Source organism: Agelaius phoeniceus, chromosome Z (assembly GCF_051311805.1).
Source record: "Agelaius phoeniceus isolate bAgePho1 chromosome Z, bAgePho1.hap1, whole genome shotgun sequence".
Lineage (NCBI taxonomy): Eukaryota > Metazoa > Chordata > Aves > Passeriformes > Icteridae > Agelaius > Agelaius phoeniceus.
In genome coordinates this window covers 47285501-47313236 of record NC_135303.1, presented here as the reverse complement: position 1 = coordinate 47313236, position 27736 = coordinate 47285501, and the positions used below count along the sequence as shown (strand labels likewise).

Here is a 27736-nt window from a genome sequence, read left to right as displayed (position 1 = left end):
AGGCACCAGGTGGAGCTGTGACTTTGTTAGTTATTGCATCAATATTAAATTATATTGAACATCAGGATGTCTGAGACTGCTACAGGAAACATGGGGTTGTGCTGATAAGGAATCCTGGGCTTAATGTGAGTGAGGGGTGTAGCTGGGAAGGGGCTTTATTCCCCCAGCTCAGGTGGTGTGAATGTGACTGACTGCCAGAGTGGCTCCTGGATGGTTGCCAGGGAATTTTCCCCAACAGTTTTCCCCTGGTCAGTAAACAATATACTCAAGCATCCCTGTGAAGCAAGGGCTGATTTTTTCCACACTAACTTACAGAACTGAGGCAGGTTGAAGCAGTAATTTCAAATCATTTTAGTGGTGTGACAATTTCAAGATCTGCTTCTATTGGAACTCATAAACATCAAGCCTGTAGCTTATTTAAGTTAGTATCAGGACTTGATTGAGTCACTTTAGTACACCAACAAAGTCTGCAAGTCAAGAGGCATTTTTCCTATAGGGCAGATTTAAACTACATGTAACGGTGCTTATAATATGCGTTTCTTATAAACTTTACTTATACTTTATATTACACTTACATTCTTATACTGCATTTCTTTATGAGATTATCCATTCCATATGTTCTTGGTAACTTCTTGGAAATCAACTGATTATGAAGCATAACCATTTCAGATTAGACAGTATTTCATGCAACATTTTATTGTAAAAATATTTTGAGATTTACAGTTCAGACCTCTGCAAGGTTAAGCACATTTTACAAGTATGTTCCATTCTGAACGTAGCTGTACTTTCAAGAATTCAGGCAACCAAATCTGGTCTAACTGTAGATTCAGAAATTCTGTTACTGGAACCATTAAGTAAAACTAACAAATGCAGCAAAAGCTAGAATAAAGCCATTGCTTAATACTTTTATTCATAGACATGCAGAAGAGTGTAGTAAGTTTTGAAAGAGCACTGTAGACAACTAGGCCTATAGTAACCAGAAAATAACTAATGATAGTTTAACAACTCTGCGCAATAAATGTTTAATCATTTAATGGCTGGACACTTTTATGAATGATCTTCTAGGTCCTTCTGCTTCATTGGTGCACTCTATATTCTCCATAGCAGCAGCTCATTTTGCTCCTGCCTGCAGAGACTTCCTTTCATTAGCTGCTTTTTGCTTTTGTTGCATAATTTCAGAGTCCCTGTGAAGAAAAAACAGCTGGATATCAGATACTGGCTCACAATTTTTATAAGCAGAGTTCCCTCGCTTTAGTAACTCCCACCTGAAAAAGGAAAAAATAATTTCTCAGTAAGCCACAAGCAGAGTGTTTTATTACCCCGTTTTTTTCAGTGCATGCATTACTCCATGAGGCAGACAGTTCACTTGATTAGTAGACCTCATATAATTCTTTTGGTTTTAGAAGTAAAAGACAAAATGGATCAAACATCTTAAAGAAAGCATTACACAATCTTTTCCTGTTTGCAGTAGGCAAAAATCTGGTCAAAGAAATTAAAAAGCATTACAGAACATAATAAAAATACATCTTTTTAACAGCAGAGACAGCAAAATTTAATCATCAAACTATGCTCTGGCAAGTGATTAGCCAATGAATAAAACACAGTATTTAAATGCTATGTTAGCTAAGACACTGGATTCTTTCTGACCCATCTCCCTCTCATTTTTCAGCCTAAACATTTACTCAACTTTACTAGATCTTACCTCTGTTTCCTCTGAGAAGCAGACAAGCTATCTTCTTTCCTTTTGCCTTTGTGGATCTCCTGAGTTTTCTTCAGGTTCTTTTGGCGAGCAAGTTCACGCTGGTTCCCGCCTGCAAGATAATAAGCAGTTAAACAAGTACTACCACTTGTTTTTTTCCCACACAGTGTACCTGTGTAAAAGTCTGTTATAAAGGCAGTACAGTTTGGCACAATGCATAGAGCTGGTATGGTCATACCTGCTGTCTCAGCATCCTCTCTCAGTGTACAACAGGAGAAATTAAAGGCTCATAGTTGTTACTTTTTCAATTCTATACGTCATGTTCAAGAGATTACCAAAATTCTAATATTCCTTACAGAAACAAAATGTAGTTTGCCACAAAAGGCTGAAGGAAAACCATCACACCAATAGGCTGGGCAAAATCATGTCAGTAACTCATCCAAAGACAAGTCATCCACTCTCTAACACATTCCAGCATTCAATATAGCTTACAAATGAATTTTAGACTGAAATAACAGCACTGAAATTGACTGCACTCAAATACTATTCAAGGGATGACCTCAACAGGTTTTTTAAATTTGAAATAAAGTGCAGAATGTAAGCCTGGGCCTTAGCAACTGGGTGGCATTACTTCCAACAGAAGTGAGAAGAGTAACATTACTTCTGTATGTATAAAAAGACACAAACCCACATCACTATCAGTAGAGAGGACACTTCAGGGAAAAGACAGCTTTCCCCACGACTACCAACAAGATAGGAATGCAATCTCTTTGATCACACAAAGTTCCTGAGGGCACAACATCAAAACTATCTATCTAAATACTCAGGGTCTCCCAGGCAATGGCCAAAGACTGAAAGATCTTCTGCCTTAGCTGGCAATCTCTCCTCAGTATTCTCTTCCTTAGTTCTATTTTGCTCCAACCTGCCAGACCTAGTTCACACTGGCTTGGTACTTCTTGCTCTACTTCTTTTGGACTGACAGATATGCTATGCATAATCATTTGTTCTGTTGAACTAATACGATCTTTTATACTCAAAACCAACAATTCCATCTCTCCCTTATTTCTGTTGTCTCTCTTTTCAGTCTCTCTACATTATTAAGACTGTCTATGCCATCTTTCAGTCTTAAAGCCAGATATCTCAATCTTGAGGTGCCTGTAATTTCTGGTCTACAAAAGCATCTTAGGACTAGGTCACTTTTAAACAACAACCTGCTGGTATGATCCACCACTTTGTACCCACACCATTTCTGAGCAGACAAAGGTACCTGCCATGTCAACAAGTAGACAAGATCAACCCTGCAGAAGCAGGGGTTTGTGCATTCTTCACAACAGCCAACGGACTGCCTGGTAAGAGATGCCAGAAGCTCAAGTGAAAAGAGCCCTGTATGACTGCTACTTCCCAAGAACCACTCTTGTCTTGGAAGATAACTTTTGTCTGTGACGGGACATAAGTACTACCTTTTGGAAACGCTAAGAGAACTCTACTCATCATCCTCACTAGCATCCTATCCCCAAAGTCCATCTAGAAGAAGGGCAGCTGTTTGTTCAGAGACTGAAGCAAACCAGCTGTCTCTGGCAGTACTAGTGTTGATTAGAACTTGATGACTCATGAGCAGATGACACATTCCAGGCCATAAATGGTTCCTGAGTTTTCTGGTGCTCAGGAGGCCAGAACGTTATATGAAGGACCGAGCAGCAATGAAAGAGCTCTTCTACTGTGCTTAAAAAAAAAAAAAAACGAAACAAAACAAAAAAACCCACCAAAAACCAGAAGTCTCTTCTTTTATCATGAAGAAAACAGAGAGGAAGTAAAAACGATCTGCTAAAGCCAGAATTACCCTCCACCCCAAACCTCACGTACTTCCTTATGAGCAGTTACTCTCCGCCCTTGAATTCCGGTTCTTCCTTGTTTTCCAAGCAGACACTAAGAACGGGCTTTGCAGTTTTTCCAGAGACACAGTAAGGTTTTAAATTTAGGAACAGAACTCAATTGTATCACTGAAAAGCAGCTGGCACAGCAAAGCAGAGAAGATAGAAAAGCTGAGCAACACAGAATGCACACAAAGCATAGAATACCAAACAACTCTCTGAAGAAAAACTTACTTCTACCATCTGTGCTTCCAAATAAACATTGCCAAGGACTATTTGGTCCCATTACTTCATCTGGGATGCTGAATAAGTGTCCCTACCATCAAGGGAATCACTGGTGTTTTCTACATTCTATAACATCAACCTAAATCTTCCATGAAATTGTTCCAACAGAAGACAATTCAGCTTCCTGAAATTCAAGCATGAACTACCATAAAAAGAGCAGTACACTCCTCCTGCTTATACACCTTTATACATTCCTCCCCAAGGATCCCCATCCTGGCCTGCTTGTGCAGGACATACACCTCATTTCAACCTGCCCTTGCTCTTTCAACTCCAGGAGAAGAAAAATGCCAACAAAAATCCTAAATGCGCTTCTTTATTATGTCCTGTGCACAAACTGTTTATGTTCCAGGTCTATAGCTGCACTTCAGCAGCAGTGTCCTCTCATAACTGTGTATTTTCCAGATGAATGTGAAAGCACAGCCTCAAAACTGGGTTTTTACGAGTGCATGTGAAAGCACGAGCTCAATGAAACACAAGGAGTTTCTGAACTGCCAGACATAGCAGGCGGAAGGCACTGGAGCACTCCCAGCAGTCGGGAGCCGGAGCATCCAGGGTCCGGTTCACAGTTCTCCGCCATTTTAGAGCGGGTGTACGAACACTGCTGTTCGCCAGCACTGAACACGGTGACGATTTACAGAGCGCTCCTGCCTTTTCAACAACAGCCTCAACAACCTCAGCTTAAACAGTACAAAATTCAATGTTCAGCCCTGATATAAAAGTCCTTTACTTTCAGTCTTGGCGGCAACCGGGACTGAAATGAAGTGCGGCTGTTGTTTCAGCCCATCATCACTTTAATTCCTCCCCCCGGTCCCGGCACTACTGATACGCCAGAAAACGGAGGAGGATGTTTTCGCCTCCAGCTTCGGACGGCGGCAGAACGTGGGAAAAAGCCTCCTCCCCACGCACTCACTACAGGCGAGATTTCGCTGGTGGGACGCCAAGTCTGCAAAGAGTCCGACGCAGCAACGGCCTCACACAGCGGTCGACTGCCAGACCCCGGCCCAAGCATCACTCCCAGCCGGACTGCCCTCGGCGTCGCGCCCATGCCTGGAACAGACCAGGAGAGCGGCCCAAGTTCCACCGCCCACTTCACTACCCCACAGGCCCCAAGCAGCCCTCGATACTCACGGGTCATGGCGAGACGATGAGGCCGCGCAGCACCGCTACGGCTCACACTGCTACCGCTAACCAGCTACCCAGAGCCACCCTAGCACCGCCGAAACCGTCTGAGGCGCCGCCTTCCGTCGTTGCCCCTTATGACACCTCGCTGGTCGCTAACGTCACGGCGCCGCGCGGATTTGGCCCAATCAGCGGGACGCGTGCCGCTGCCTCCCGCCGCGTGGGCGGGAGCCCGGCGAGGTTGGTGCCGTGCGTCCGTCTGGGCTCGGGCGTGAGGGTTTGGTGTAGCAGCCTGGGCTCGGGGACGAAGCGAGCGGTTGGAGAGTTGCTGAGAGCTGGCTGAACCGGCTGAGGAGCTCCCGGAGCCTTACAGGCGGCCACGGCGCCGTTATTGGTTGCTCCGTAGAGGCTCCGCCTCCTTCCGCTCCTCTCCTGGTCGGCGCATGCTGATGACGTCGCGGGGCGCGCCGCCGGGGCGGCACGCCGTGAGCCGGCCGGGCTCGCGGCATCAGCGGGCGCACGCCGCCGCGCGCTGCTGACGCCGCCGAGCTCGCGCCTGTCCCGGGAGCGCCCGGCGCGCGCCTCTCCCGGCGCCGCCGCCATGTTCCGGCGGGCCCGTCTCACCGTGCGACCCAATGTGCGGCCCCCGGGCAGGGCTGCCGCCACCGGCACTGGCGGGGTGGACCCGGAGCCGCCGGCACCCCCAGGTTCGGACACCCCGGCGGCGGATGGAGCAGGGACCGCGGCGGAATCGGCAGACGCGCGGCGGGCAGAGAGGTAAGTCCTGCTAAGCTTCTCCTGGCACTGTGTCGGGCCGCCGGCGGCACTGGGCCGCAGATCCCCGGGAGCGGGACGGGGGTGTGCGAGGCAGGAACCCGGCAGATCCCGGGAGGTTGCGGTGGCTCTGCGTAGCGCTGGATGCCGTGGCCCGTCACCGTCTGGTTGTCAGTGCTGTGAAAGGGCGCTGGCTCGTCCTGCAGACCTCGTGGAAGACGCATGCGGTCAGTACCCTGTGACTGAGTGTCCAGGGTTGTCAGACAAGGACTTGGGGGTGTTCGCAGCCTAAGATGAACCCGCGTTTCTTTACTGCCGTTGTGCAGCAGGTCCTGGAATAACATTGCAATTGGCTGGTGGAGTGGTGACTTCCTTGGAGGTGGTTAAGGAAAGATTGGACATGGCATTTAGTGCTGTGGTCTGGTCGACAAGGTGGTGTTGGGTCATAGGTTGGACTCAACGATCTCGAGGTGTTTTCCAGCCCAATTGCTCCTGTGATTCTGTAAGTGAAGACTGCAAAGGAGGGGCCCAGTGTGGTCCGACACTCATTATTTCTGACTGCACTGCAGCCAGAAGCTCTGGTTTGCTGTGTGCAGCAAAAATGCTTTGTGCTCTGTAACTAGATGAGTTTCATTTTGTATTCATTCCTACAGCATTTGCTGTTTTGTGTTCATTTCTTTATGCATTGGCAAGGGAGGACTTTCTCTCTTTTTGCAGGCTTTATTGCCTATTTTTTAAGGTTTTAAAGGGCTTTTTATTGTGATGGAAGCACATGGTAAAGTTGGTCCTCCCTGAGGACCTCCCTGTTGTAGGTTAAGCCTGGCTGGTTGCTAAACCCCACCCAGTTTATTGCTTGCTTCCCCACACCCCTGCCCCTCCCAGCCTTGTGGGGTGGGCAGAAAATCAAAACGGCAAAAGTGTGAGAAAAGGTGTGTCAAGATAAAGACAGTTCAATAGATCCTGTGCACATAAACAAAGCAGAATTGGGGATTCATTCAGCACTACCTGCAGGTGCTTTATTGTCTCCAGGAAGGAAGGGATCAATCACTCATAACATGTACTTGGGAAGACAAACTCCATAACTCCAAATGTCCTTTCTTTCTTCTTCCCCTGGCTTTTATTGAGGAGCACAATGCCACATATTGTGGGATAGCCCTTCCATCTTCTGAGATCAGCTGTCCTGGCTGTGTCCCCTCCCAGCTTCTTGCTGATCCCCAGTGGTCAGCCACGGTGCACTGTGAGAAATGACCCTGGTGCTGCACAATCATTGCTCAGCATTAGCTGAAAACAGGGGTGTGCTGTCAGTGCTCTTGTGTCACAAATCTGAAACAGCACCTTCTGAGCTACTGTGAAGGAAGTTGACTCTGTCCTCACCAAAGGTAGTACAGATCACTGTTTCAGGATGTCCTCAGTCTGATAATTGTTCTTCAGAACAACATTCACACTTCTTTTGTACAGTTGGGTTTGAGTCTTTCATAAATACCTTTATTCTTTTAGTTGAAGCTTGCCCCTTATTACAGCATGATGAAACAATGTTAGTGTCTTCTGTTTCAGTGGCTGGAAATTCAGGTATCAGACTAGTTGGCGTGGCATGTCTTTAGGAAACCCATACTGCCTTTTATTCAACTTGTGTCTTACGTCTTTACTTGTTTTGCATTGTACTTCAGGATGTAATTTTTATGTTTCAGCAATCACCTTACTGTTTCCTTTGTTATCTGATTTTTTTTAATGAAGACATTTTTACCATTTTTCACTTAGAGGCTACTGATGCTGTTCCAGCAGATTTGTAAAAGACTTTTGTGTTTGTAATTTAACAGGTGCATCAGTGTAATATAATTCTAAGTTTCAAAACTAGATATTGGTATGACTCGAAAAGCTCTCTGATCTGCTCTCATGGCCTAAAAACAGGCCTTTGCCATATAGCCTTCTGACAGGGTAGCCCACCTAGCTGACTAGGGGAAGCCAGTTCATGAAAACTTTCTGGACTTCAGTAGAACTTTCCATACTGGCTCTCACACTATCCTTCCTTCTGGACAAAACATCCAGCACACACCTGGAGGAACACATCATGTGATGTGTGAGCAACTGGCTCATGGGTTGGGTTACAGTGAATGGGGTGACATCAGACTGGTGACCTGTCACTGGGGGGGTTCCACAGGGCTCCATCTCAGCCCTGAGCTCCTCAACAGCTTCATAAATGACCTGGACACAGATTTCAAAGGTATATTAAGTAAATTTGCACATGATACAAAATGCACATGATACCTGTTGACTCTCTTGAGGACAGGGAGGCCCTGCAGAGAGACCTCAGCAAATTGGAGGGCTGGGCAAACACCAGGCATATGAAGTTCAGACAGGGAAAGTGCCAGATTCTGAGCCTGGGGTGGGGCAACTCTGAGTGTATGGACAGACTGGGGAACGAGGGACTGGAGGAAAATGACCTGAGGGTCCTGGTCAGTGGCAAGTTGAACATAAGTCAGCAGTGCCCTGGCAGCCAGAAGGGCCACCTGTGTCCTGGGGTGCATCAGGCACAGCATCACAGCCAGGCAAGGGAGGAGATTGTCCTGCTCTGCTCTGCTCTGCACTGGGCGGCCTCACCTTGGGTGCTGGGGACTGTTCAGGGTGCCACAGTATAAGAAAGACATTGAGCTGTTAGAGGGCATCCAAGGGGGGGGCAACAAAGATGGTGAGGCCTTGAGGTGAAGCTGGATGAGGAGTGGTGAGGTCACTTGTTCTGTTCAGCCTGGAGGAGACTGAGGGGAGACCTCATTGCAATCTACAGCTTCTTCATGAGGGGAAGTGGAGGGGCAGACACTTATCTCTTCACTCACAGCTGCTCAAGTCTGTGTCTGTAGCATCAGTCACTTTACATAGTTTTGTTTTCTATATACTGAATAAGTTTTGTTAAATATCAGGGAAATTAAAATTCTGTAAGAGAATTCTAATTTTTTAATATACTTTCTGTTAGATTTTATTTAACTGTTCAGAAATCCAGTGCTGCACTCAGATTAAAAACTCCACATAACATAGGTGGTGTGGAGAAGGTGAATGAAGAATTACTTTCCATTGTCTTTGCTGTACAAAGAACAGTGGATGTTGAGTGGAACTTGCAAGATCTCTCTAAATAGGCACCATGTAAGAAGCCCTCTAAACTCTTTGCCCAAGGATTTTCTGTACTAAAAATGTGTATGAACTCACAGTGTGGGACACATTGATTCAGCCATTTAACAGAGGCTGCTAAATGCAAATACATGATCTGTAGCATTTACCTGAATCATAGAAAGTAGCTGGAGAGAATTTTGAAAAGTTTGACTGTGTGTTTATACTTTTTTATATTTCTTGGAAAACATTTACTTCTGACCACCATTTTTAAAATGTGTAAGTGAACCATGGTTGTCCTTACTTACAGAACCAAGGCATAGTTCCAATATAAAATTAAAAAACCACTCTTTATGACTCAGTTATAATTATACTGCAGTCTACTATGAGCAACAGCCATGAAGCTGAACACTGGTGGAGTCAGCAGATTTGGGATGATCATAATGGTTGGCAGTTTTACTTGTACTTTGAAAATTACTTCTGCATAAGTGATAGAAAAAGTACTTACATACTAAGTTTTCCAGGGAAGCTAAGAGCTATTAATGTGTTAAGTGTGAGCAGCAGTTTGACTGCTGAAGTTTTTCTGGAAGTCAGAGTTTACATATCATCTACTTGCAAATGTGTAAGAGGAATGTTCACTTTTGTTGTAATAAGTCATCAAACCACTGTTACATACAGCTTTGTTTTTAATATATCACCTATGTTATGTAAATTTTTTTTTTTAAGTAATTTTTTAGAAAGCTGTATGGTACTGGTATTTTCAGCTGAAGGGAGAGAGCCTTCCAGAAAAAGAGGTGGGGTGTGAGAATGTGTTACTATTGCAAGCTTGTAGATCAGTGATTAGTATTAGAAAATAATATGCCAGCTCCTAGAGCTGATTTTTTGATGAGGAAGTACCAGCTACATGTTGGTCCTAGCACAGCTTCTTGTGTATAGCTGCTTTCCTGTAGCCTAATGTTTATACTGGTTGGCCCATAAACACATCTTGAAAGTAAGAGCAACAAATCTAACACTGTAAAGAACTTCAGAATACTTTCTTAAATTTTCCAGTGATGACAAGGTGGACAGTACAAGTGGTGCTGGGGAAGCTAGTAAACCTGCAGAAATGCTTACACAGAGAAGAAAACGTATCTCCACCATGCCAAATCTTGTCAAACCCAGAGCTGGACCATCATCTACTCAGCGTTCTGCACCAAAACCTCAGAGGCGAACATCACAAGCTTCTGATGGCAGTTCTTCACTTCAGAAGGATCCCTCCCCATCAGAAAAGAGTAATGTTGAAAGCTCTGTAAAGTCTCCTATGCTTCCTGAGAAGAAAACACCTGTGCCACAAGTGCCACAGTTTTCACCGCTAAAAAAGTCTGCGAACAAAGAGCAAACTGTTGGTGTAGCTGCTCCAAAAAATGATGATAGCTTGCAGAAGAATGTACCCTCTCCTCTCAAGGAGAGACCAACGCAAGAAAGATCACGAGCACAGGAGGAAAAGCTACCTGTGAAACCTTCTCCTGAGAAAGTCAGACGAACATGTTCTGACCGCGAAAGGATCCTCAAAGCTCGGAAATTAAGAGAAATGCTTAAAGAAGAGCTGAAGAAAGAGCGGATGGTAAGGCCTGTGTTGAGCAGTGCTTATCTGTGAAGGGCAAGGCATTCGATTCACCTTGCATACATTATCTCTTTGCAGTAGTGTTTTCTGATGATTGTCAGCTGCTCACTGCTAGTTGTCTGTCACACCTCATAACTTTCTATGTATTTATTCTGTTTATAAGCAGTAGCAGCGTTTGTTCCCTAATAATGCAGAGTTTACAAATAATTGGCTAAGTTTTTCTTTGATTAGACCGCAAGTCTTTTTTTTTTGCATGACACCTGGTTTTATTTTGTATTCAACATTCCAATTTTGAGAGTTTCACAATACAGCAGTGAAGTGTGCTGCAAGAAGCATGGATTTGGGATATTTTTTCAAACTGATCATTGTCAGAGTTCTGTAATGTTGAATAACTTTTAACTTATTTGTGCCAGGTATTGAATGCTTCTGAAAGGGTAAGTGGCTTAAGGGTCTGTAATGCCCTCGCTGAGAAAGGGACACTTTTAAGATAATCTTGTTTTGGTTCTTGGGAGTGGTATGTGTTTGTGTGTGAACAACAAAATACCATGAATGGGGTACTTCAAAAATAAACAAAAGTAATAATAATTTGTGATCTATAAAATATTTTCGGAGTGAATCTAAGTGCTTATTGTTTTCTTTTGTTTCATTTTGTTTTGTATGGAAGAAGTTGAAACACAGGCCTCCAGTAATTGAAGGACGTTCTCCACCAGATCGTTCTAAAATGACCATGAGAGACTTAATATACTATCTGCCAGAAAACAATCCTATGAAGTAAGTATGACTTTTTGTCTCTCTCCTTAGGTTAAATTACTTTTCGACTTCTATACTACTTAAATATGGAGTACTGGCACAAATAGTGAGTTGTTGCAGTGGTAACAAAAGCTTCTAGACTAGCTTCTAGTTTTCACATCTGCTTAATTCTAGTGCAGAAGTGAGAATGGAGTTTAGTGTACTTGTTGAAACACACAAACATGAATTTGTCCCTAGTGTTGATTTATCTCTGCAGAAATACAGACTAGTAGAATTTTTTTTTTCCAACTCCCTGTTGTGGCTGTTAGGGATAATTGCCCACCAGACCCAGTGGACTTAGGAAGCTAAGTATTTCTCCTTCTAGGTGCTGAAGTGCAGAATGCACTGCAAGACCCTAGTGGTGTTTACTGTGGATGAATGTAGTTGCTGCTGCTTCACTGACATGTTTCACTAATGCAGCTGGCTGTACAGACTGCCACAAACAGAGCAGAGCAGGACCTTTTTCCTGCAACTACCAAAAGCAATCACATGAATAGAAGTTCAGTTATCCAAGTCCTGTTCTTTCACTAGTAGATGAATTTTCTGGTATCATCTGTTATCACTTGCTTCTTAATATTTGTGTGCTTGTGTGTTTTATTTATCACTTCCCTTATTTTTTCTTTTACACTGAATAGTCCCCAAGGGGTAAAAAGCAAGATGCTCTCATGTTACCTGTATCCATACAATGGATTTTTGCTTGAAGAATCTTTTTTTGTCCTTGCTTGTACAAAAAAGGGCAAAATTTACTAAGCAGTGGTCGTTTGTAGTTCAATGTAGATGTGATACAAAGAGCTGAAAAAAAAAGCTTTGTGTTTCTTTGTCCATTGTGCACTAAAAGCCAGTTTCCTGGAAGAAAGCAGAAATATATCTGTACAAACAATCATCTCTAGCTTTTTATGACATTCTAGGTCTTCATTGGTAGAAGAAAAGAGAACAGAAAGAAGTTCTGCACTGAGTCAAATGAAAGAGTAAGTCTTGATGGTGAAGTATAGCTGGAAAGTTTTCTGGTGTAAAAAACGCTGCATTTCTGTGATAATACTAAAAGTGGAGGTATATTTTTTTACTGTTCAAATATCACAGTCTAATTTATAAAAATTGCAATTTTGGTTGGTATTGTGGTTAAAGAACATTTTGCTTTCAACCTTAAGTTTTACATATTTCAATTTTATAGTAGAATAAAAAGCAGGTTTCAAAGTTCACATATTGACTGATTTCTTGATGTGTTGCATTGCTGGGTGGTTCATCAAATTGTTGAATATCTGTTGAATGAGCAGCAGTTCAAAACACTGAACAGTATTTTTGTGTGCTGTCTTAAAAATTGTAGACCGGAAGAAAAAAGTACTCCTGATCATGAAGAAGAGGAGGAGGAGGAAGAAGAGAATGGGGAAGAGAGTCAGGATGGCCCACTTCTCGTTCCTCGTGTGAAAGTAGCAGAAGATGGTTCCATCATTCTGGATGAAGAAAGGTGACAAATTCTGTGCCTGACTCATGGACAGTATTGCATTGCAGCTCAGTTTGCAAATAGAGGACTACTTTGGATGGGGATGAGTATGAGTGTCTTTGTTTGAGAGTTGAGCTACACGGACCTAGGAAACAGTGCAAAGACGTGGCAAAATACGAACAGCAGTAGTCTGCATCTTTGTAGTGGCATACTTTTATGAGAAATATTTTTTGGGACAGAGGTAGAGAGGAAGATGACATATTTTATTACTGTGAATGAACACTGAAGATTTGTCTAACTTCCAGATGTCATCTTCTGTTTTGCTAACTTTTTTGCTTCTCATAGTTAACACATATCTGCTTACTGTTATTTGGTTATCAGTGTGATTTGCTCCAGCTTTGCATCTTGCCTGTTGCAGCTTTATTCTCCTGTCAGTTTTCAGTAACTTTGCTTATAATATGATGTTTAAAAAGTAGATTATAAAATTTCTGAGTTCCCCAAAGGTACTAGCATGAAATTTACGCCAAGGTTTAAGGATAAAGGTGGCCTGGTAAAAGAATTTGAAAGCATTGAAGAAGGATATTGAGAGGTTGTCATGGTTTTACAAAATAGATTTTTCGATTTCTCAAATATTAAAAAGTCCTTTTTTTTTTTTTTGAAGCTACTTAATTATTTCTGTCTGTATTATATCTTATAAAACAGAAAAAGCAAGTTTACTTACAGAGGGTGAATAGGGTAGTGTTTTCTTACTGCATTCTCCCATTAAAGTACGTGTTAGTGTAATAATTAAAATTATTACACAATAGACATGCTCACTTGTGGAAAAAAATTTGAATAGCTGTCTTATAAACATCAACTATATTTTTTCTTAGCAATATTTTGAGGTGAGTCTTCTTGTGTGTTTTCTTTCCCAGCTTAACTGTAGAAGTTCTAAGAACAAAAGGTCCATGTGTTGTTGAAGAAAATGATCCCATCTTTGAGCGTGGCTCTACAACTACATATTCTAGCTTCAGGAAAAGTTTTTACACAAAGCCATGGTCAAATAAAGGTGAATGTATTTTTGGTTTCAAGCTTTGAATCCGCAGAAAAGTTATAGTTTTTACCTATGCTTTATACTTGACTTTATACTTTTCATTCCCAGTGGAGTAAATGGATTTATTTGCGTGTCATCTCATGTAATCTCAACCCTCCACACTCTTACAACAGGCAGAGCTGTGGTATTTACTGTGAAAACTGGTATTTTTAAAAAATCTAGTGCCTTTTAATGTGCAGGCTGCCTGTACTTTTTTTCTGCCATGGATGTTTAGATGATGAGAAAATGCTAGTCTGCTTTACCAAGAGCATAATTTTGGATTCTGGTTTACAAATATTTGGGTTCTATATAGTACTTAAGTAGGTTCTTCCCTCCTGGGCAGGAATAGATTGTATAAGGTATTTCTGTGTGGACTGATTTCAGTGCAAGTGGACAGCTGTGTTCTTATGAGTGGGTAGGTTGGGTTCTTCATTACTCCTGCTGTGAATTGACTCTTATCTCTAGGTTTACAACACTGTGCAAGACCTTTTACGATTGGAAATTACTTTTTACCGCTATAGATGGAAAAATTGGCTTCAGAATTCACTGTGGTCTCTTTAGAATGCACTCTTTTCCTTTTCATAATGGAGAGGGTAAATTGATATTATGTTTTTCTGATTTCTCTTTGTGCTTATGTTCATAATAAAAATGGATATGAACAATTTGGGGTTGGTTAGCTTTGATTTACTAGCTTTAGAAAGCACACGTCACATTCTGCAGTTTTCTAATAGTTTAGACAATTCTTTCTGTTGATAGTTCATTCAGCAAATGTTATTAGAGGGACCTAGGTAAAATAACAAACATGTTCCATACATACTCACCTGGACTTGCAGCTACAGTAGACAACCTCAAAGTTACTGATCTTATGAAATTAAGTTTACAAGTTGTTTTTATTTCTGATAGCAAGAAGGATGGTTTAGTAAATATTTAGGTGTGTGTAATTTTGTCTTTCTTTTCCCTTATAGAAACAGACATGTTCTTTTTGGCTATCAGTATGGTAGGAACAGACTTCTCCTTGATTGGGCGGCTGTTTCCTCACAGAGCCAGAGCAGAAATTAAGGTAAAAATTAAAGCATTCAATAAAGAAATTAAACATCTAATTTTAATTTTCTTTTTCTTATTTGCATTCCCATGCTTCCTCTATTAGTGTTGATAATTTTGGTGCAAATTTTCTTCACAGTAGTGCTTGTTTTCTGATACCTGTTTCAAGAGGTTGTATCTGAAACATTAGAATGCTGGTTGAATTTCAATGACTGTATGCGGTAAATGTAGCATCCTTAAACACACTTTGTTTTAGTTAAAGAATGCTGATAGGCCATTTAGACTGTTTAGTGAGGGCCTTCTCTGTTATCTTTTTTGTTGTACACAGCTGGGAAAGTCTTTGATATTTCAAACCTTGCTCAGATTAAATGGCAGGAAAAGGTGTAGAAAATAATAAAAAAACATATTGCTGGTGATAAGCTGTGGTAACAGATTTTATTTAAAAATTAGTCACAAACTTGTGTTCTGTGGATAGGCATGTGAATTTCAACAACTGTAGTTGGTATGTTGCACTGAAGGCTTAGCTTGAGCTGCCATTTTGTGCAACATATTGTTGCATTTCTTGCTTAAGATAAACACAGCTGTGCATTTGCTTTTAGAACAAGTTCAAACGTGAGGAAAAAGCTAATGGATGGAGAATAGACAAAGCTTTCAGTAAGTAAATATTCCTTACCCTACAATGAATCATTAAATGGTAGCCCATCTATTTTGATGGTGTTTTCTGTGCTTTGCCTTGTTTGAATTACTTAGAAGAAAGTTTTTGCTCATAGATGAATCCAGAAGCTGTGGAATTTTAGGTTTTCATTATAAGTATAGTTCACAACAACAATCTTTACGTTTGTTTTCTATTTTTTCTGGATGTTTGCTAAATGAGATTAATATAAACTTTCTCTATATTCAGTTGAAGATAATTCCTTTTATTCCTGGAAATTTCTAGCAAATTTATTTATTGTAAACTGCTTTGAGACTCTTTAAAGATTTTGTTAGTTGAATGAGGTACATATGTTCTACAGCAGTATGTTCATACATTATTTGTTACTATGGTGTAGTTAATGTATTTGTCAGTCCTTACATTTTTGAACTACTTAGTTTATAACTTGTTTTTTAAAGCCAAGCTACCATATTCCAGTCACCTTTATGTCACCTTCAGCCCCTGCTCAAGTGATACAGAAAATACTTTCAAGAACTCTCTGTTTAGATGTATCTGACCTTTGCTTTTTAATATTATGTCATGTATCATTGATTATGTTACAAAGATGAAACTTGAAAAACTAATCAACTTTGAAATCTGTTCTGTTTCTTTGCTTTAATCTGATGAAGAAGAAAAACGACCCTTTGATTTTGAATTCTTTGCCCAGCTTCTTGAGAAGGTCTTAGCAGATGAGGGAAAGAGGAAGCAAAAGACTGTTAAAAGCCAGAAGCCAAAAGAAAAAAAGTCTCCAAGGCCACAAAAGAAGTCAAAAGGTATTTTAAAAGAGTGCTTGAGATGACATTACAGAGCAGTGATCAGTAATGTGTTGCTAGCAGAGGAGGAGTCATGTCGGGCATCACATATTCCTTCCCTGTTGTAGACAGGACAAGAAGATCTTAGCTTCATAGTGGAACTTTTTCAGATGTAGTTTACAGATGTACAGGATGGTAATAATTAGTAACAGAGCAGAAACACGATACCATGGTGAAAATGGTGCTGTTCCACCATCCGAAGTGCTGGTATTCTAATTTACTGAGTGGTACATATCTCCATGAGTTGCTAATGAATTCACTTCTAGAATTTTTTGGGCCAAAATCATATTTTTGGCAAGCTCTTCTGTGTTGAAAGTTTTCTTGCATTTAAAAGCCTCTTCTTTTAAGGGTTCTGTTTCTCCTTTGATAGTAGTTGAACTTCCTGAGTCTGAGCAGTATGATTATTTTCAGAGAATGATGTAAAAGTTGTTTTATCTTTCTGGTTTGTTCAAACTAAAGATTACATTTAATTACTGTTGATTACCACTGTGTTCTACTACCTCAGTACCTGGGAAAGGACATTTGACAGATGTGCTTTAATTAAAAGCAGTTATACTGATACAGTTTCATACAGTTTTTGCTAATTTTGTGGCATTGTTCACTTGTTTCTTCCACAAGGACCTATCATTTTGTAAGTGGTATTGTGAAACAAACAAGTGAACATCTTTTTAAAGAGGATGCTAGCTGGAAATAAAGATCTCTTAAAATTGAAGAAGTTGCTGCTTTTCTGTACCCTTGGTTTTGGATGTGATTAAGTAAAATATTTCATGTATTAGGACTTAAAACCATGTAGAGAAATCTTGTTTCTTCACTTTATTGTTAGATTAAAGGTGTGTCATGCATAAAACAATGTGAGTATGCTTTTCTTCTTCTCATGCATTTTGGAGCTCTTAATTACAGAGAAATTAGTTCATTTAAGATGAATAACAAGGAGAGGAAAGTTCTTGGTGGTTAAATAGAGGATCAACTCAAAATGTCCTTAAAATAGGGGTTTAACTCATTAAACCCAGAAAATAACTTGTTAATTATTAGCTAGATAAAATTTCAGCTTCCTTATGTAAGCTAGAATGATCAACTGTTACATATTTTGCGATGAAAAATTGCTTTTTTGTATGTGTGGCATATATTGCTATATGGCATATATATATATATATATGGCTTTTGGTATATATGGCATATAAAGTATGGCATATATTCTGTAACCGTCATCACCTATTTCTGCAGACATACAAAAACTCTTTGTAGGAGTAGCAATGTCTTTTTTTCACTGAACCCAAATGCGACTGTATAAACTGCAAAAAAGCACAGGCACAATAACATTTACTAAGTTAGCTTTGCATCCCATATTGACTTTCCCCTGGTGAAGTGTTGTCCCATGTACAGAATATGTTTTGTATTAAATGGTGATGCTTTTCTGGCAAGTCAGAGACTGATGTTCCCCAGTCCTGCTCATACACTTGGCATTGTATTGGCAGTGATGCATGAGTACACAAATGTTTTCAGTAGAAATGCCTTTGCTCTTTGTGGCTCCTAGTACTCCACCAGTCTGTTGACCAAGAGCCATATTATTGTCTCAACAGCAAAAGCTGCCAGCACAGAAGCTGCTAATGATCAAGATGAACCTCCGGAAGCTGGAATTTCTGATGCAGAAATAGAAGCGGATGGTGTGACAGCTGAGAAAGAAAATGAGGAATCTTTGAGTATTTCTGAACGAGCAGAAGAAGAGGTTGCATTAGAGCCAGCATTAGCAAAAAAGAAGAGAAAGAGGAAGAGAAAAGATGATCTTGAACAAGAAGTGGAGAATATTCCAGAAGAAGTGCCTGTTCCTTCAAAAACTGCTGAAGAAGGGAAGTCCTCTAATAAAAGTAAGAGGCAAAAATGCTCACTTTCATAAGTTCAAATAGAAATTTTATAGAAAGTCATTGCAAACTTTAAAGTCAGAATTTGGTCTTTGATTTATGTTGCTGATCTGCCTTGTAGGAGGTTGTGGAACAATGTGTTTTAAAATCAGCATTCGTTCTAAATCTAAACATACTTTGTTTTAGATGAGAATAGTTCTCTTAAATCTTAATAGTTACATCTTTTCTAGTGGGATTTTAGTCTTATATTAACTCTTCTTCACTGTAGCTAGGATTTGATTACGGAAATTCCAAGATGTTTCCCAGAATGTCCAAACTGATTTAATTCTTATTAATTGTCAGGGAAAAGAGTGGTACATGATGCAAGCAGTGATGGTGATACTACCTGTGGAGAAGTGGATTGTGCTATTGAAGGAAAGGAAAATGAGACTGCTGTTATAGAGGAAGAGAGAACAGAGTCCTGTTCACCAGTGAATAAGCAAATGGAGAGAGAAGGTGGAGTCAATTTATGCAGGTAATGTTTATAATGGAAAGCTTAGGCAAAACAAAAAAATAGCTCAAAGTTTATTATTTGTTTTATTTATTCATGATTACCACCATTTAACTGCCACAGAATGTGCAGGTTTCTGAGAACTGTCCTGGGGTCTAGTAAGCTGTTTATGATTTATATATTCAAAATATTCTCTGCCCTAATGGGCTGCCCTTGCAAAATTAATGTACATAACTTTTGGGAATTACTTTAGTAATTATTTCATTTTTTAAGAGTGTTTAGGAAGACCATTGTTTATCCTAACTTCTAATATTTCTCTTGAAGCAGGGGTTGATAATGTTGCTAAGTTGAGTTACTATATGCTTAGAATTTTTATCTGTAATAAAATTATTCTTGTGGAAAAGGAATGATGCTTATATTTTATTTAAGCAGAATTTGGTTGAGATCCAAGCTTTTGAGTTCAGTTTTGGGCATACTTTTACTAAAAAGAAAGTGAATGCTTGATTATTAAACTTGTTATATGTGAAAGTGGTAAATTGAAAAATTCATTATGATACTGTGAGGACTGCTTCAGAATTTTGTGTGTTAATTTGTTGTATTTAGCTGCATTGTAATTGTTTGTTATTTTATATGTATTCCCAGAAACTTCCATTTTCATTAGTAGTTCATTAGAAGTGTATGAAGGGACAGTTATTTGCCTTTGGACTCAACCTAGATTGTTATGAAAGATCAGAGGAAAAAACCATTGGCATGCAGTTGTTTGTGTTAAAGTTTATTTTCTTAAAAGCAATCAGTCTAGAATAATCAGATGAGATTTTTACATCATCTTATAATTGCAATGCAAAAGTACCAAAGATGTTTTAAAGCTCATAGTCTGCAAATATTATTAAAATTTCATGAGATTCTCTGAAATATGGGTAGTTAGTTAGTGTCAAAACTGCATTGTTTTTCTGTGCAACTTCCTCTGTCTGTAAGCAGAAACAACTTTTTTTTCTATGAGTACACTAATGTTCCTGTATGCTTTTATTTATTTCAGCCTTGAAGATAGCAATGATGTTATACTAGAAGCAGAACCTGCTAAATTGAGAAATAGAGATATTAGAGATGGTGCATCAGAGGAAAGCCAGATTCCAGAGTTACCAATTTCAAATATTAGAAGCAAGGAAACAGAATGTGTAGAAATTACAGAATCAAAGGTATTACTATTTTTTTATCTAGTTCATCTCAAGATCTTGCCCTTGATCATTAAAAGTGGTTTGTAAATCAAAGCCATTTTTGGATTGCTTTTGTGATGTTGTCACCATCAAGTGAAAAACAATCAACAGACCTAAGAAAATCATAAAAATTGAAATACTGTCATATCTTGTGGGCTTAATGGGCTGTCCATTAACCTAAATGTATTCAGAGAGTATACTATGCATGCCTGACTTACCTCATAGACAATTTAAACAGCTGAACAGTTCAGTTGTTCAAAAGTGAATGACTGCAATATGAATAGCTAGGCCTTGGAGCAGGATTTTGCTGGCATATGCTTACTGGCACAGTGTTGGAAACTGATTTGAGTGGAATGCACATTGGGTTGTTTGTGCTGCTCCCTGAATGATCTAGATAATGGAGCAGAGTGTAACCTCAGCAAGTTTAGAGATTAGGCAAGTCTAGAAGGAATTGCTTCCCAAGGACAGACACGCCCAAAGGTTATATTGGCCTCCAGAGGGACCTGGAGAGGCTGGAGAAGTGGGCTACGGGAACCTCAGGAAGTTCAGCACGGGGAGATGCAAAGTCCTGCACCAGGGAAAGAGCAACCCAAGGCACCACTGCATGCTGCAAGCCACCCTGGTGGAAAGCAGCTTTGCAGAAAAGAGCCCGGCTGTCCTGGTGTCTCTGAGTTAAACATGAAGCAGGAAAGTGCTGTGGCTGTACAAACAGGTAATGGTGACCTGGGCTGCAGCAGGAGAAGTGTTGCCAGCAGGCCAAGGAGGTGATCCTTGCCCCTTGTTCAGCACTGATGAAGCCACACCTGGAGGACTGACCAGTTCTGGGCTCCCTGGTGGGAGAGACCTGGATGCACTGGAGACAGCCCCTCAAAGGGCCACACTGATGGTAAGGGCTGGAAGCATCTCTCCTATGACAAAAAGCTGAAGGAGCAGGACCTGTTCAGCCTGGAGAGAAGGCTCATGGGGAGCCTTCTCTGAAGGATCTGAAGAGATCCCTCTTCAACAGTTCCACTCAAAAACTCAAAGGGAGGCCACAAAAAGGACAGAGCCAGGCTCTTCCCAGGGGTGCCCAGTGATGGGACACGAGACAATGGGCAAACACTGCAAGACAGGAGGTTCCTTCTGAGCACCAGGAAATCCTGTTTCATTGTGAGAGTTACCAAGCACTGGCACAGGCTGCCCAGAGAGACTGTGGAGTCTCTCTGTGGCAAGATTGAGAAGCTGTCCAGACAGTATTCAGCAACCAGCTCTAGGTGCCTTCATGTATTGGTTTTATGTGGCCTGGTTTTGGTAGCAAGGGGCTAGAGGGGTGGCTTCTGTGAGAAGCTGCTGGAAGCTTCTTCCATGCCCAGTAGAGCCAATCGCTGGTGGCTCTGAAGATGGGCATGCCACTGGCCAAGGCTGGACCAATTAGAAATGATGGTAAGACCTCTGTGACCACATACTTAAGAAAAATTGAAAACAAAAAGTGGTTGCAGAGCTGTAATTGCAAGCAGAGAAGAGCAGAGAGAGAACATGTGGGAAGAACAACTCTGCAGACACCAAGGTCAGTGGAGAAGGAGGGACAGGAGCTGCTCCAGGCACTGGAGCTGAGATTCCCCTGCAGGCTGTGGTGAAGCAGCTGTGCCCCTGCAGCCCATGGGGATTCACAGGGGTGCAGAGATCCACCTGCACCCCATGGAGGTGCCCATGCAGGAGCAGGTGGATGCCTGGAGGAGGCTGTGATCCTTTGGGAGACCCATGGAGAGAGGGGCCCTTGGAGGAGTACACCCCACAGAAGAGTGACCCACACTGCAGCAGTCTGAGAGGGGTTGGTGCCCATGGGATGGAGCCACGTCAGAGAAGCTCATGGAGAGCTGTCTCCCATGGGAGGGATCCTGGGTGCAGCAGGAGAATGACTCCTGAGCAGTGGGAGCAGCCTCAGGAGATGAACTGACCATAACTCCCATTGCCTGTTTTCTTGCACTGCTAGGGTAGGAGATAGAGCTGGAAGGAGGGAGAGGTGAAGGGAAGATATTCTTAAGGATTTCTTTTACTTCTCATTATCCTGCTCTGATTTTGTTAGTAATAAATTCATTTCTATTTCTAAGTTGAGCCTGTTTTGCCTGTGATGGCATTTAGTGAGTGATCTCTCTCCTGGTCCTTATCTCCAGCTGTGAACCCTGCCTTAAATTTTCTCTTGTCTGTCCAGCTGCAGAGAGGAGTGAGTGAACAGCTTTGGTGGGTGCCTGGCATCTTGCCCAGGTTAACCCATTACACTTGATCAGGGGGGTTGGCCCAGAGGATCTCTAGCAGACCCTCCCATTCTCAACTGTCACAGACATCTTTTATGAAAAATCCTTTCCTTAGGATTTTTTCTCCTGAGAAGCTGAGAGGCCTCAGGAACAAAATGTAAACAATGATGATCTCCTGCTGTGGAATGCAACAGGTGGATATGTGATTGGTCTCATGCGGTTGTTTCTAATTAATGGCCAATCACAGTCAGCTGGCTCAGACAGACAGCCCGAGCCATAAGCCTTCTTCATTCTTTCTTTTTCTATTCTTAGCCAGCCTTCTGATGAAATCCTTTCTTCTATTCTTTTAGTATGGTTTTCATATAATATATAACATAAAATAATAAATCAAGCCTTCTGAAACATGGAGTCAGATCCTTGTCTCTTCCCTCATCCTAAGACCCCTGTGAACACAGTCACACTCAACCACTGTGGAAATTTTGTTTCTGATTTTTGTTACATCACAGTAGAAGATCATCTAAGTTTATCCTTTTCTACAACATTTCTCCCTCAGAGTGAAGATACACATCACTCACAAAAACCAGATGGAAAGCAGAGTGCATCAGAATGTGGTTCACAATCTGAAATCATGTAAGTAATATAATTATTTTACTTTGCGGTGGGACTTGAGCTAAACCTGCATCTGCTCAATTTAAATATAATTCCAATTGACCATAGCAGGTTGAACCAGTCAGGAGATGGTGATGACTTGTTTTTCATATTCAGTGAAGCTTTTTGGTAGAAATTTTGATTACTCAGTAGTAGTGCATTAGCTAAGATCTAAATGGTAGGTAGGAATAGGGAGAAAGACTTAGCTAAACTTTGAGAAAAAAGCCCTAGCCTTTCTATAGCCAGCAGGAGCAAGAGAATGACAAAATTATGCCACATTGTGGGTAAAGGTTGGCTGTGAAATTTAATTTTTGGTTTTTTAATAAAAGGGCCTCACTGAATTCTTTGACATTCATAGTTGTCCATCAGAGCTTATTAGCTGTACACGTCACGTATATGGTGTATTTCTTCTTTCCTATTTGGAAACTGTTCCTCTTTGGAACTTGGTGCAAGCTTCTAAGATAGAAGATACTCCAAAATGTCTCTGTCTTATCTATACTCCTTTATGAAGTTAATTTTGGTGACTGTTTCTTATACTGAGAAATCGTATGTGAAGTAGTCTGTGCCTAAGGTTTCCATTTTTACATGATCATCAACTTCTTATTTCATGATACAGTTTTTTAAAGGTAATTTAGAGATAAGGTACTTGTTAATGCTAAGTTGTTTTTCATGCTTCTGTCTTTCCCTTTTTGAAGGGCAGCTCACTCCTATGATAAAGACTGTCAAAGCTTTATTTGTCCTGTTCTAGGGAGAATATAAGAAAAGGTAGTAATTCCCAGTCTGAAGATTATTAAGATGTAGGGCTGTTTCAGTGTGTGAATCCCAGGACATGCCATTGCAGTGGTTAAGGACAAAGAGAGTGATGTACGTACCCCATTCTTCAGTAAGATGTGGATGCTGGCAATAGGACAAGTTTGGTTTTCCATGACTGAGATAGCTTTGAAAGGGGATGGGGGGACAGAAGAGGCAGATGGAAAACATTGTATATAGGGCAGATTTATATTGTTTCTATATAAAATTAATCACACGAATTAATATAAAATTATAAAATTTAAAATTAATTATAAAATTAATACTTTAATTTAAAATTAAAATTATAAAATTATTATTGTCATTATAAAATTAATGACATGAATTGTGAATCCCAAGGAGAAAAAAATATTCCTATTTATTTAACAGCAGGAAATGATTCCTTAAAGTATTTTGAAGTAGATTCCACTGAAAGCCAGCAAAGTTAAGGTTTATTTGATGCTCTTTTCCTAACTTTGTAGCATATCTTTTAATATCAGAAAGATGCAATGGGTTTTTTTTTTCCTCTTTATTGTCTTACTGCATGCAAAGTGTCTTGACCCATGCAGTCTGTGATGGTCTTGAGGTACATCTTGAACCATATAAGACTTTAAGTTTCTCTTTGGTAATAATGTATATCACCTTTCTCTATATCTTAAGGAAAAGCGAAAAGTCAGCAGATAGAAGGCGCTTGCAAAGACCTAAACCAAATTTAATGAGATCATCTGGAAGGAGGGAGACAGCAACACAAGACAAAATGGAAGCCAAAACTTCTTCTCCAACCCTTGCAAATGCAGGTGAAAAGGTGAGAAAGAGGAATGTTATCTTAGTATGTTCTTGATGCTGCATCTGTTTTGCTCAATGGGGATACTGTGGGCCAGCCACAGAAATAACATTTTGAGAACTGCTACTATGATACTTGCACACTTCTCAAAGAGTAATATTCCTTGCCTCAGTTCCAGTGCTCTGAAGAGGAGAATAGAAGAAAACATAATGAAGCCACAGAAGTAGAAAACAGGGATTTGGATACTGCATCTCAGTAAGTATTGAGATCACTTTTCCAGTCTCCTGGTATGAACTGACTGTAACTGTTAGTTTATTCCATACAGTTCTCCTGGAAAAAGATAGCAATAACTGTGAAGCTTTAATGTAAATTTCAGAATTGACTTTAGCATTTTTTTGGATGATATCAGGTGGTACTAAAGTAGAAGGTATATACTTCTTTTCTGGAAAGTTGATGAAAGCATTGAAGTACCAACAATGCCTGTAATTTGAGAGGGGGAGCGTGATAACTATGGTTTTGGTTTCCTGCCAGCCTCAGTTATCAGGTAATGGCTCTGCTTCTGGTGCTTGCAGAAGCAGCTGTGATATGCAGTCTAGTAAAATTCCTCAGCTGTGTGACAAATTAATCTCTTTTTAATACGTAGATAAATGGAGTTTTCATGCATTGTAAGACTAAACAAAGCTTGTTTCTTATGTGAAGCAACTTGCATAAGTTTGGGCAAATCTTTCTGAAGACAACAAAATTCAAGTAAAGAAATATATGCAAGGCTGCATGGTATTTATAGACTTGAATATTATGGAGTAAATGTTATTATGGATCCTTTGTGCAGAGAACCTGAAAAAACTGCAGTTGCAAAGACAATAGTTAGAGGATATCGACAGAGATTTAAACCTAATGTTACAAGAGCATCTGGAAGGAAAGAAGAGCCTGAAAAAGATGCAGGAAATGATAAAACATCCCGTCTACAGCCTAGGGGAGAAACTGAGAAGGTATTTAATATAAAGTAACATAACTGAAGATAATAACCTACTGTGTACAACAGTAATGTTATCTTTTTTTCTTTACTTTTTTGCTCCTGAGTATGAACAGGAATTAGCCACTTACTTAAACCTGCTGTCAGTGGTAGTGTGGTATTGCTTAGTAACCTCAGCTATGGTGAGAGGTTGTTACACAAACAGTAGATACCAATAGTCTTTCATGTCCTGCAGCACATACAACTTCAGGTGTTTGCTGTAGTTTTTACTGCACCTGTCTGACTGAGAAATTTATCCTGTAATTGTTTCTGTGTCATAAGCAATCTATTTTGTCTCCTCTTACAAGCAGTTACTTGGTCAGTTAGGTGATGCTGTACTTTATGAATGTAAGACAGTTCATGTCATAATACTCTGTTTTTGTTCAGAATAATGACCAAGGTAATAGATCTGATGATACTACTGAAGATACTGCAGAAAAAGATGGCAAAGTCCTGGAGACAATGTCTCAGTAAGTATGAGAAAAATAAGAAGATAATCACTGCTGTCCTGCAATTTACCATTCTTGTCGCTTATGGTAGTATTTTGTAGTGTGGTAATTACAGAAGTTTTTGAAGAAACTTCTGCATTACAGAAATTGAGGGCAAAATAGGAATCTTCATTATTTTTGAAACATTTATTAAGCATTTTCATTTTTAAAGTTGTACTTTTAAATTGTAAGTCAGTCATGTGCATGTAAAAAAGCTGAAAATTTAGTCCATCAAAAACTAAAACAAGCCTTAGCTACTCACTTTTAATACTAAAATGCATCCATTTCAGTGGTTAAGTATTTAAACAATAGGAGTAAATGTTCTTAAAGTGTAGTTAAGTGTTAGATGTCAAATAAGAGGAAGAAAAAATTTCAATATGTGCAATGTAATGCACATAGTTATTAAGTGTTGCATTTTTCTTCAGTGAAGTGGCAGCTGTAGTGTAAAAGGAATACTGTGTTTTAAAGAAGAGATTGTAAAAAATAAAAACTGGAAAAAGCCAACTTTCCCCCAAATACTGCCCCACAAAAAAATTCCCAAAACAACCTAAACCAAGAACAGAAATAAAAATCCAAAACCTTAAGCTTGTCTTTTAAAGGGAGATACTTGAGGAGGATCAGTGGAGATCAAGTGGGTGTGATAATCTGCCAGAAGAAAATTTTCAGTTACTTCTTTCATTAACCTGCTCGGTGACTTGATGCTCAGTGTAAAAAGTTGTAGAAGAATCTGACCATTCTAGTAATGCACTACTGATACTTTTACATTAGTAAGATAAAAATGTTATTTATATATTTTCTGTATTCACTGAAGAAAAACTCTGAATTTTTACATATTTTTAAACTCTTTATTAAATTAGGCCCATCTGCCTCTAGACTGGATAGGAATACAAAGAGGTCCATTATGGATCAGAAAAAGGTCTCTCTAGCGTCATATCCTGTCACCAATGGGAAGAGGAAAATAGCAGGGCAAGCATAAGTTTAAACTCTCAGTCCCTAGTAGATACACTTCCAATTTTATTCTTTCAGGCAGCTAGTAATACATTTTAGTAAGTGTATGTTAATAATTATTTAAAAGAAAGGGGGGAAAAAAAGCATCTGTTCTCCAAGTCTTCTCCCACTTTCAGATGTGGTATGTACTTCAGGGATCATATATGTTTTTCCAGGTCTAATGAAACAGCTGGTTTAAAAGAAGATAGCAAACGGAATGTGTTGAATCAAACACCTCTAAAAAGAGGTAGAATACAGAGACCAAAACCAAATCTAGGAAGAACTATTGCAAGGCAAAAAGAACTGATAGTTGAAAAAGATCCTGAAGAGGAGACAACAGAAGGTGGAGAAGCAGAAAAAGGTGTCACACACCATCGAGATGAAAACAATGATCTCTGCCTCAAAAGTGTAAGTTTCTTGAGCAATTGCTTATGCATGCTGTTTTGTTGGGTCCTTAATAGAAGCCTTGGTAACAAAGACCTAGGTACATGCTCCATAATTTGTAGGGATAGGCTTTGCATCTTTATTATTTCAGAATTAACTATATTGGTAGTCATAAAATTTCCTCTTTTTTGCACTTGGTTTCTGTTTTCCATGGTGTTAATTTTAAGTGCAGTCAGCAACCAAGTACCAGCTCACTTGCTCACTGCCCCATCAGCAGTACTGGAGACAGATTTGGAAGGGTAAAAGCTGGAAAACAGAGGCTGAGATGAACTCCTGAGTGCTGGATAACCCTGAGTAAAGTTTAGTAGGGAAAGCAGAAACTACACTCATGTGCAGAGCATAACCAGAAACTCTTCTACTTCCCATGAACAGGCAGGTATTCAGTCACCTCCAGGAGAGCTGGGCTTCATCACACATAATAGTTACTTGGGAAGACAAAAGCCACTTTCCCCACTTGATATGCTGAACTGTCTGTCCATGACTCAGAAGGA

The 27736-nt window shown here is 40.2% G+C and overlaps 2 protein-coding genes across 5 annotated transcripts in view; one reads left to right on the top strand and one right to left on the bottom strand.

The window, feature by feature from the left end:
• Nucleotides 1–680: 680 nt before the first annotated feature.
• On the bottom strand, nt 681–5124 carry LOC129132913 (small EDRK-rich factor 1-like). Its single transcript, XM_054652422.2, has 3 exons — nt 4984–5124; nt 1703–1811; nt 681–1184 (listed from the first exon to the last, which is right to left on the bottom strand). The coding sequence occupies exons 1-3, from the start codon at nt 4988–4990 to the stop codon at nt 1112–1114; spliced, it is 189 nt and encodes a 62-aa protein (XP_054508397.1). The 5' UTR covers nt 4991–5124; the 3' UTR covers nt 681–1111.
• A 451-nt stretch (nt 5125–5575) lies between these two features.
• The window catches only part of BDP1 (BDP1 general transcription factor IIIB subunit), a 54094-nt gene continuing 31933 nt past the window's right edge, over nt 5576–27736 (top strand). For 3 of the 4 annotated variants that reach the window (XM_077171446.1, XM_077171445.1, XM_054651558.2), the window contains exons 1-18: nt 5576–5751; nt 9898–10450; nt 11115–11221; nt 12148–12207; nt 12564–12704; nt 13595–13728; nt 14718–14812; nt 15393–15447; nt 16114–16257; nt 17877–18161; nt 18498–18669; nt 19682–19841; nt 22647–22723; nt 24191–24335; nt 24487–24569; nt 25144–25303; nt 25714–25796; nt 26978–27209. In XM_077171446.1, the coding sequence (XP_077027561.1) occupies nt 5576–5751; nt 9898–10450; nt 11115–11221; nt 12148–12207; nt 12564–12704; nt 13595–13728; nt 14718–14812; nt 15393–15447; nt 16114–16257; nt 17877–18161; nt 18498–18669; nt 19682–19841; nt 22647–22723; nt 24191–24335; nt 24487–24569; nt 25144–25303; nt 25714–25796; nt 26978–27209 (2862 nt within the window). The remainder of the gene's footprint in view (nt 5752–9897; nt 10451–11114; nt 11222–12147; nt 12208–12563; nt 12705–13594; nt 13729–14717; nt 14813–15392; nt 15448–16113; nt 16258–17876; nt 18162–18497; nt 18670–19681; nt 19842–22646; nt 22724–24190; nt 24336–24486; nt 24570–25143; nt 25304–25713; nt 25797–26977; nt 27210–27736) is intronic. The other variant, XM_077171444.1, reaches the window with a different exon arrangement.